The sequence below is a fragment of the Protomyctophum bolini genome (genome assembly GCF_963924005.1).
Source record: "Protomyctophum bolini genome assembly, chromosome: 4".
Taxonomy (NCBI): domain Eukaryota; kingdom Metazoa; phylum Chordata; class Actinopteri; order Myctophiformes; family Myctophidae; genus Protomyctophum; species Protomyctophum bolini.
The window spans coordinates 28354437-28365460 of NC_137865.1; the positions used below are offsets into that span (position 1 = coordinate 28354437).

Here is an 11024-nt window from a genome sequence, read left to right on the forward strand (position 1 = left end):
TTGTGCCTTTATTGATAGTTATAAGTGAAGACGGACCGAAAAGAGGGAGGGAGAGACATACAGCGCACTATCAGGACAGAGCATACAGTATGTGGCATGTGCCTGGACTGCTATAGGCCAGCTGGTGCTCGTATCCAAGTACCACCATAATAACTGATGTTAAAATACTCAGGAGCGTATACCTGCCCTTTTTGTTCCATTCCTAAGCCAATAATGCTGCTGCTATTTCTAATTAAATGTGATTAATCTGTTCTTCTATTAACTGGGTGTGCTGTCATGCTCATTCCAGCACGAGTGGATAGCCTATTTCAACCAATTGCTTGGTTGGTCAGAAGAACTACCTGTAATATAAATATTTCATTCCACTTTTGTCTTTTTTCTTTCTCTTTTTTTAAGTGACTCCTCTGTGTACCACCAGTACTAGTATCAGTTGTTGGGAACCTCTGCTCTAGAGATCCTAATTTATGACCGAGCTATATAGGCTACAGCTACACATGCAGATTCATCCTATACTGTATGTTCATGTTACACCAAACAACCGTATGATAGGACTGAGCTTCCTTGGAAGGATTATGGCAGGATTGTGCATGCTGTTCCTTGGCCTACTGACAGTGTGCACAATATATTTTCATCCCAGTGGAGCCCAAACCACACCAAATGGTCGGGTTTGGACAAAACTGTTTTCACTTAGTAAGAGACCACACCTTCGCTCAAGATTAACAGTTCACTGAATGCAGCCCAGTAAGGCCACCCGGTCCTGGTGCTGCGGCCATATTGGATCCTAAACACATGGGAGAAGGGTGGGGCCGAGAAAGGCCCTTGTGTTGCAGTCCAGCAGTTTGCAATTTTAGCCTCGGTCTGACTGAGATAATACTAGTATAATATTACATAAATAACAATAGTCTGGTTGCCCTGTGGCCAACCAACCACACTAATAATGTAATAATAAAAATCACACTTGTGTGAAGTGAGGGGCGCTCTTATCATCATACGTCATCATACATCAGCCAATCAAATTATCACATTCCGTCAATCAAATATTAATTTAATTCAGACAGCGCCAGATACGGTAAACTTCTTCAGGTGATCCATGAACACCTGCAGACTGCAGTCATCTGTTAGGATGGGAGCGCCTGACTCCTGGGCCCAGGCATACATGTTGTTGTGGGTTTGAGACGGATTCACCTTGGACAACAGGAACCGGGCCTGGCTTCCTCCATGTTGCGTGTCTATATATATGGGCATGGGGAAGCGTGTTTGCAGGAGTTCCTGGATGTCGTCGACGGGAGCTTGAAGAAGATGTTTGAAGTTTTCATATTCTGACATGTGTTGATAGCCCGCCTGACGCCAACGAGATATAGTCTCTCCGTGGTAGATGACTATCTGGAAGAAAGTGTCCATCAGGAGGATTCGGTCAGGCAGAATACTGTTGCTGTCCAACAGGACAGGCTCAGGTGGTCCGTTGAAAGAGTAGGCGTACAGAAAAGGTTGGATCATAATAAGAGAATGAGTCAGACCTTGTCTCATAAACTGATGTCTGTAATATGAAGTCTCATCCGGACTGTTGTTGAAAACCTGGAGGAAGGGAGACCTACGCAGATGGAACATGAACTGTGGATAGAGAGAGAAGTTTTCAGAGAATCTGAAGGAGTTTGGGTCATCTTTATGATAATCTCCAAATTTCTGACACAGTCTAATCAGTTGTCTATCCAGCCATTTCAGTATGTCAGGGTCTCTTTCGGTATCTGCTCGATAAACTGCATGCCGGGCCATCAGGATGGCCGCCGCCTCCTGGTCAAATGACATTGCGATGTTATGAATCTGTGCATCCCAAGTCCTGGCAGTTGTAGTAACTCTGATGCGTCTCTGCCCAGAGGAATGTTGATAATGGGTGACAAACTGAACTGCCCCCCGACCTCCCTGAGAGATGGAATCATTTTGTTGATTGACCACTTCAAAGTACAGTGCCAGTGTAGTACTGTGGTCCAGACCACAGATTTTCCACTGACAGGTCCCTCCTGTTCCAATCTCAACCTCTGAGACACAGGGGCCTTTAGCATTGAGGGACACACATGGTCCAATGGCTCCTGAAACCTTAATTTCTTTGGAAGTCTTTATTTCCAGAGTTCCAGCAAAGGCCATCTTAAGATGTTCTCCTTGAAGATCTTTGGTGAAAACTCTCTGAAACGTTTGCTTAAAAAGAGATGTGTTGAAAGAGTTTGCCATGACCATGTACCCTCCAGTATGATTGGCGCAGCATTTCATCTCCAACAGGCCTGTCTGGTCAAGGGCACAGGCATAGATGTCAATGATGTGGCCATTGTTTGATGCTCTGTTAGCCAGCGCTTCATAATGTTTGGTAGCTTTGTTCACAAACTTGGCACTATCTTTCTCGACGTCATGCCAGGAGCGGATGGGCATCTTCAAATCATCCCCCACGACCATGCCGGGGCCCTGGGTGGCCGGGCCCCCGGTAAATATCATGATACGGGCCCCTGTGTTAGGGGACGTACACTCCAGTAGGTCTACGGCAATGGATATGGCAACACCCAGAGAGCGGAGTGGTCTTTTGCCCTGAGGGACGGGCCAGGGGTCTCGCTGTAGCTCCCCCAACAGTTCAATAAGGTTCATATCTACTTTCTGGACCAACTGCAGGAACCTGTTGGAGAGGGGCTGTGATCCTCTTCCCGACTCTTTGGTCAGACCCAACATCTCCTGGATCTGTTTGCCATTGACGTCTTTAGTTCCTCTGAACACGTAGCTCTTAGAGATTCCCTCACAGCACAGGTCATGAACCTGAACCATTCGACCAAATGTGATGAGTCCCACCAGAGCAGCAGGGGGCAAAAGAGACAAAGACATCTGGAGAGACTCCTTCAAAGCCTGCAAGTCCTCATCGTCCATGCAGGTGTCCACAACGTACAGGAAGACCAGGGGTAGCTGGGGACCACGTACAACATATTCTATAGTGGAGAAGTGAGGCAGTAGTTCAGCAGGTTGGTTCACCTCAGAAAAACCAGCATAGGTGTGAGGGAACTGGTTCTTTTGGTAACAGAAGTTACAGGCCCATAACTTTGGGTTGGCTCTGTAGTCAACTCGACACAGTGGATTGAGGACAGCTCTGCAGGTAGCTCTACTGCAGAAAATGGGTTCATACTGGATGGGAGGGAGGTCAGGCCGTTCTTTCAGAGGAGTGAAGAGGGCGGCCACTGGTACAACCATCCCATTTGCTATGCGGCCGGATGGCCAAAAGTTCCAACTGAACCGCACACCATCTTGCTTCTCACTCTGAGCAATGTATTCTGGGAACGTGGACATGACTTGAAAAAATGTATGGGACCAGGACCCGCCCCAGGGTATAGCACTCACAGGGATTGTCTTCCCTGTGTGATCCAAAGGGCTGGCTCCAGGTGACTTGCAACAGAATATGTATATGGGTCGCGTTGAGCAGGGTGCAGGAAGATGTGAACGAACTCTGACGGAATAGGTCTTGATAGGAGATGGAGGATTAACTCTCTTAGACAGCGATTCTTTATGAACTGTCTTATGAACTGTCTGGCGAGGACTGTCATATAGTCTGTCATCTGTCATCGTCCTGTCATCGTCCCAATGATGTAATGATGAGCACCATATCCACAATTGCGACCGTTATGGCCATCTCCATATAGAGGGTATGTGTGTTACATCATCTTCATACCCGTGTTATGTTCACCTGTGTCCTGTTACCCCTGTCTATTTAAGCCCTTTGTTTGCAGTGTGTCCTTGTTGGTCCGTAGACCTTTGTCGAGTGAGTTTTGTGTCTGATGTTGCCGATGTTGCCTTTTGGAATACCCCTGATTTATAGTCAAATAAACACCTTGAAGATAATCTACTCTGCATCTGGTTGCCTGCTTTTGGGTCCTACTCCGTAACTCATTCCTGACAACGTCGCCCAAAAGATGAATTATTTTTATCTTTTCGGCCAACGTTCCTCCGCCCACTTTTCGACCATCGCCTGTTCTCCTGCTATCGCCTCTATCGCCAGTAGTTGCCGGGTCCCATTGACAAATAATGCACTTCAGGAAAATTCAACTGGCTGTCGCCCGCTGTTAAAACGTACTGTTAGATCTCCATATATGGAGCTGACCTGATCTGACCTCATCAAAACATGTACACACAAGACAAGCTCCATATATGGCCATTCATTCCATTATGCTCATATATGGAGATTTCTGTATCTTTCAGTCCTTGTCCCTTTTATGCCCATATATAGATATCCCTGATGTCATCAGTATATGCCCATATATGGGCATGCCCCCCTTTGTGCCCATATATCAAAAACATAATCATACTACTGTCAGTGGCCGGCATGGCCAGACTTTTGTCTGTTTTCAGGCTACTATATGTCAGCGGGTTCTATTACTATGACACAGATGAAATGGCTATGCGGCTAACAGTGGTGCCAGTGGTGCCATGAAGTATATGGCCGACAAACACAGATTCCATATGGGGCAGGGGTTATTATCAACCGTGTCTCTGAAGTACTCAATCACTAGTAAATACAATACTAGGTTGACATGCTGCAAATGTGCCACAGGATAGTGAGGTCATATTAAGATCCATACGATACGTTGACCTTTTCCATGGCTGGCTCCTCTCAAAGTATAGCTATCAGTGCATTAGGACTATCAATAGGCACTAATGAGTCTTAACGGTCCGATCTTGGCAGAGAGCCAGGCTTTACACCATAGCCCATGCAGTGCTCACCAGGACTATTACTATTATTATTTTAGGCATGTTATTATAAGAGGAATTTTGTTTTAAAGACATTCTTTGCTATTTTTGCTGTTTATGGTTCAGTGGTTAAGTGTAATTTATGCTTTGTCATATTCGATGCGGTTGTGTGATTAAGCATACATTTGCCTTTAACTGCTGATGAGTGCCCTCAATGAAAATGCTGTTATCTCAGCTGATGCAGGACATCAGCAGCCCCCTTCACCGGGCCCACACTGACCTCATCTCCCACGATCCTCCGGGTCATTGCTCTTTCACTTTCCTGTGTGACATTCAGAGCGGTTGCTATAGGGCAGGTCTGATTAGTTTTTTATTTTATTTTTGTCTCTTGATCGATACCCATAAATCCACTTGTGCCAGAGCATTCTTCACACAAAGCATGTTGGTCACAAAAGATGAGTTATGATCAGGGGCTTGTCTTGGTGATTTAGCAGGACAGTAGGACAGTGCATGGGGACCTAAATTCCTCCATCAGATGAGATAACCCACAAATAGAATGAACTAATATTTTATTATAGAATGTGAATACAAGTGTGGATATATTTTACCTTGGCGTTCAGGCTCTGCTACATTTTTCTCCCTGCTCAGCACAATTAGATAACCATCATTAACCATTAAGGGCCCTTTGGGAAATTGGACCGCGCAGTACTGGGTATTGAGGGCCTGGAATTGGCCATTGATTTAGTTAAATTTAGGTCAAGAAGATGATAAAAATCACACCCGTGTGAAGTGAGGGGCGCTAATATATTAAAGTCTAACTGATGATGATTAGGTGACGCAATGGTGAAACAAATGGTGCCAACACAAACATTAAACGCCATTAACAATAAAGAGACAATATGACGTAAACGACACATTATGACGTAATTTTTCCCTTCATTGTCAATGCGTTTACACATTGTATATAAGGGGCTAGCGCCTCAAAAACACGAAATAACATGCACATTATGCCCCAGGGGACACAAACAGGAGAATGTACGTATGTGTCTGAGCAAATCGTCACGTCGTGATGATGATGATGATAAGAGCACCCCTCACCTTCACACGGGTGTGATTTGTCCTTTTAATAATGATTCTGCTTAGGGCCAAGATCTGGACCACGGTAGTTCTCCTTTCTCGAAAGCCGTTTTGGTTCTCCCTCAGATGAGGGTCGATGGCAGGCCGTATCCGGTTCAGGATTAATCATGCATACAATCACGCACACTCAACAATCACAATCATTCATGATCAAGGACATCCATATATGGTACACAGACAAACACAAATTTGTGGAATTTTCGGTTCTGGACAACCGCCGGCCCAATTGAATTCCCACTAAGCACAAGACCCCCCCCCCCCAGGTCCTCAGCCACACACACACACACACACACACAAAAACTGGTTTTGTGCATTGTGTGTTTCCTCCATCGTCTTATTAGCGTCTAGGATCCTTCACTACTCTTATTTCCGTTGCAACAAATGTGCTGTGCATCAGGTCCACTAAGCTCACACAGAGAAATGAGCCATGAACTGTGAAAATGTCAGCCCTTATTAATAACAAATTCCTTCCCCGTCAGGATTCTGGAGCATCAACCAACAGTATGCTACAGTACTGTATGTGGTTAAAAAATAGGCCTAGTGAAAATAGCAGATCTACAAGCTCACAACGCATGGCATTGTGTCACAAATGGAACAGTAATATTTTGTTGTTTTTGCACCACACTGTCGTGTGACAAAGTATAAAATAGTTAATGATCAAGGATCTGGAATCTATTTATGCATTTCTCCCCCCTGATTGTGGCCTTGAGACTGGAAGTTGAGCTCTGACATTAATAAGCCTCTCTCAGTCTGGCTTGGTTAGACTCAAAGCTACAAGGAAAGCCAGGCAGCATCTTCCCGCAGCGCATAACGGCTCCAAATCTGACACAATTGGACTAGTCAATGTGAGGGCACAATTCCTGTGCTGAAAAAAGTTAAATAAAGATTTAAATTTAACTATTTCAGATCATTCCTATAAAAAAAGATTTATAATGCTGTTACATGCTGTTAATGTCATTTTCATCCAATTGTTATACCATACTGATTTGGAGATTACATTAGAAGCAATGCACTTTTACTGATAAAGATTTTCAGCCAGTCTCTCCCCTTCTCTCTCTTCCTCTTTCCTGACAGTCTTCACTTTTGTTTTTTAGCAAATCTTAAAAAACTAAAAAACTAAAAAGATTTTCAGCCGGACATTCTTCGATGCCCCAACCGAGGGCTGATAGCTGTATCCGAGGTTGGATAAGGGCAATGACAAATGCCTGTGGGTGACAAATAGTCTACCTTATTTACTCACAAATACATGTTTTTGAAGATTGATTTCGTATAATGTATAAGCCCAATAATATTGCCTATAGGAACGTTAATGTTAATATAAGGTGAATACAATTATATAGTATAACTGCTGCTGGGATTTACAGACGGGGAGGGTACGTTCCTCAAGCAGCGAGGTCGCATCGCAGTGGCAGTTCAGCCTGCGGTGCCAATTTATCTGTGCTGAATGGTCACCTACTGCATAACCCCTAGAGAACATATGGCAGCTGATCAGTCAACTGAACGTAACACACACTCTGTCCATAAAGGCTGGGTCTGTGGTAAATACATTTATCGTACTGTTTAGGCACAAGTAATGAAAACTAAAACAAAAAAAACCCCATTGCAATCAAATACAGACTGTGGCTCTAATATTAATAAGTGTAACTGAAAATCAAATTAAATTCAAGATTAAGCCAGACAAGGTCCATAAGTCCATTTGTGTGAGGCTGTGGATATTGTTAGGTCAGATATTTCTCTTTTCAGATTGGATATTTTCCAACAGTGTTGATGCAGTGCAAAACCATGCCGCTTTACTGGAGTTTTCCTGGCAGTGTTTGAACGTTTCCATCTGTTTATCTATGCATATTTGGAAGTCATCCATTGACTCCTGAGGACACCAAAGTTACGGACACCGTGTTGCAGTTTGACCTTTGATAGTAGCCTGCTGCCCCGTATATTTGAATCAACAACTGCCAACAGACATAGAGCATAATCTTAATTTATACTCCATTTACACTGGTATCGCTTGAACAGATTTTCAAGCAAGTTGTTAGCTTGAAAATCAGTTATTGTCGACTAGCAACACGACTACTACTGCGTCTAAAGTAGGCTAGATCAATGAAAGTTTAGGCAGATCTGCCTGCTGCAAAAACAGCGCTGTGATTTGGTCATTAGTCACTTGAGTGGCAGCGAGAGACATGGAGGAGTCACATGAGTGACGTCACGCGGGCAGCGACGTAGCGTGCCTTCAGCACTTCCTGCACACTTCCGCCCCCTTTTCCACACACATGGCTCCAACGAACCGCAGCGGTCAATTAAGCATCTGTTTTTTTGAGCCCCTCCTATACACAGGTGTAATGTTTGTCTTTAGTTCAATGTTTGTTTTGTTAACATACCTTTGACAATGAAGGGAAGATTTACGTCATAATGTGCCATTTACGTCATATTGTCTCTTTATTATTAATGGCGTTTAATGTTTGTGTTTGCACCGTTTGTTTTACTTTTTTTTTTACATCACCATTACATCACCTAATCAACATGAGTTAGACTTTAATATATTAGCGCCCCTCACTTCACACGGGTGTGATTTTTAATATCTATGGCTTGTGTCCCCGTAATGTGAGTAGCAGTCCACTAATAGTTCTCACAACTTCTCAGGTCTTGTTTTTGTCCTCAGTGTATGGATTTTGGCCAGGCAGAAAATGGATTTGGACAGGCGGACGCCTGTCCTCACCTTATTGTAGATACGCCACTGCATCAGAGAACCTCTGCAGCTGACAGGTCTTCCAGTTGAAGTGGAGGCCAGAGGTGTAGACGATCAACAGGAAGAGTGACGGCACAGTGCCCTGGGTGGACACACACACACGCGCGCGCACACACGCACACGCACATGCACATGCACAAGCGCACGCATGCATGCACAGACACACACGCACACGCGCGCTCACACACGCACACACACGCGTGCATGCACAGACGCACACACATGCGTGCGCACACAAACACACACACACACACACACACACACACACACACACACACACACACGTTTGTATTACTACTTGTGAGGATGGCAACATTGACAGTGATTTTATCAGTAGCCAATTCATTTTTACATCCCTTTTCTCCCCAATTTAGTCATTGCCAATGAATTCCTCCCTGACACACATTTCTGTCACTGAGCGTCATCTTTTTTACCATTTTAAACAAAACAAAAAAAAAGTTCTAAAAAAACCAAAACTCTAAACTTCACCTATAAATATCTAATCTAACACACACACACACACACACACACACACACACACACACACACACACAAATTGAAGACAGTAAGAGTGCTAGCCTAGTATAGAACAGATACAGAGGAACAGAGACACACTGAGATGCAAGCACATTGACTTCCACTGTTGTTACTCACACCTGCAGTAGGATGCAATCTCCATAGCAACAAGACTTGGCAACATTGTGCAGAGCTGATACAGTATTTGAGGTTGTGATCTTTAACATTCCCCCTTCTCTCCTTTTTACTGCAGTATTTGTTGGGAAATATATTTCTGTGTTTCCCCACCTTTGCTCTCCTCAGTTTGTATTAGCATTGTTTAAAAAAGGATGCATTGATTGATACTTTATTTGGATGCAAGACATCCAGAGGATAGCACTTGAAAGCAATACTTAAAACACTTATTTCCAAAGTGGTCCTCTGTGTAAAACAATTTATATTACCAACACACGGAAATAAAATAACAAAACACTTCAAGTCAATTCCACTAATCCAAATCAATGCAACAAAAGAATACAAGGGCTTCTGTGGTTTCCAATATGTATTTTATTTTTCTACTACAGGGACTCAGTAGAAAACCTCAGGGTCCAAATGGACCCTGTAACTCTGAATCCTGTCAGTTATTCTTGAATTGAAAAAGGTTCAGAAACACTGAAATAGAGTGAAATCAAGGTCGCAATTTTACAGTCTGTTCTTGTGCTCGACTCTGGTAGAAAACACGTTCAAATAAGCTTCCTTGCATGATATGTACGTATGAGTGGACTTATTGTTATTTTTTTAATTGATAAAGGGGAACTGCAGCATCATGTGCTGATGATAAGCCCAATGACCATGCAGCAATGTTGTGTCCATAATTGACTGCAGACTGCCATCTAGTGGACATGGAGAAGGAGCATATTTGTTTTTATTTGTTTTATTCATTAGGCCTACATATCAACAAATTGAAATGAAAAAGAATTATAGATTTTTTAAGTGCTGCACCTCTAGAGTAGTATAATGTCAACTCTGTCTCAGGACACCACACACTTCTGGTTTTCAAGTGAGTTTATTTTCTTGTATAATAATAATCAAAATAAAACAATTGAGGGGTGCCAGCCCCTCCTATGTCCAGCTTTCAGGGTTTGTGCAAACACAAACATTGTGTTAACACAAACATTGAATGAGATTGACAATGAATTGCCAGCTTTGAGTGTTTGTGTAAACAAACATTGAAGACGAAGGTGAGGACGCAAATTGTGATTGGCCGGAATGAGATGTATGATGTATGGTGGAGTACAAGGCAAGCCCTCACTCAGTTCCGTAACCAGTCATTTCTGTGACGTGGCCAAAAAAAGGCCAACATACGTCATCATACATCATCTCATTCTGGAGAAACCTTATAGCAAGGAACACATCACCAAGACAATACAAACATGAGGTACACAGAGCCATCCTATCGGTGGGGAAGTTTGTTTAATGCCACGATGGCTGAGTAGACAAAACGGTTAAAGATGGAGTGCCACAATTTTTGTATTTTTCCAGCTTTTCATGTGTCTATGGGGTGACAGTACTTCATTAGACACCCTGGAGTCGTTTTTATGTCCAATGGTGTAATAACTTTGTATTTAGGGTTTCTTCCTGGAGGCTGAACCCTTGACGCACGCACACACACACACACACACACACACACACACACACACACACACACACACACACACATGCAGACAGACAGAGACGTGGCGCATTTATAGTAGGATGCATTATTACATTCACACATTCACACAGTACACACACACGGCAGATGAAACCATACATGCAATTATGGGTTCAATTGCTCAAGGACACTTCAACACTAACTCTGGGGGAATGATGAACTTTTGTTATATGGTTCAAATATGTTTTGTATTTTGAAGAGATGTTTTACAGTAAATTGGGA

At 43.4% G+C, this 11024-nt stretch overlaps 1 protein-coding gene across 1 annotated transcript; it reads right to left on the reverse strand.

Moving 5' to 3' along the window:
* Positions 1–1050: 1050 nt before the first annotated feature.
* On the reverse strand, positions 1051–3318 carry LOC308314529 (protein transport protein Sec23A-like; the record flags this gene model as incomplete). The annotated part of the gene is made up of 1 exon (XM_080762159.1): positions 1051–3318. One exon carries the CDS (start codon positions 3316–3318, stop codon positions 1051–1053), a length of 2268 nt encoding a protein of 755 aa, XP_080618285.1.
* Between the last annotated feature and the right edge of the window lie 7706 nt (positions 3319–11024).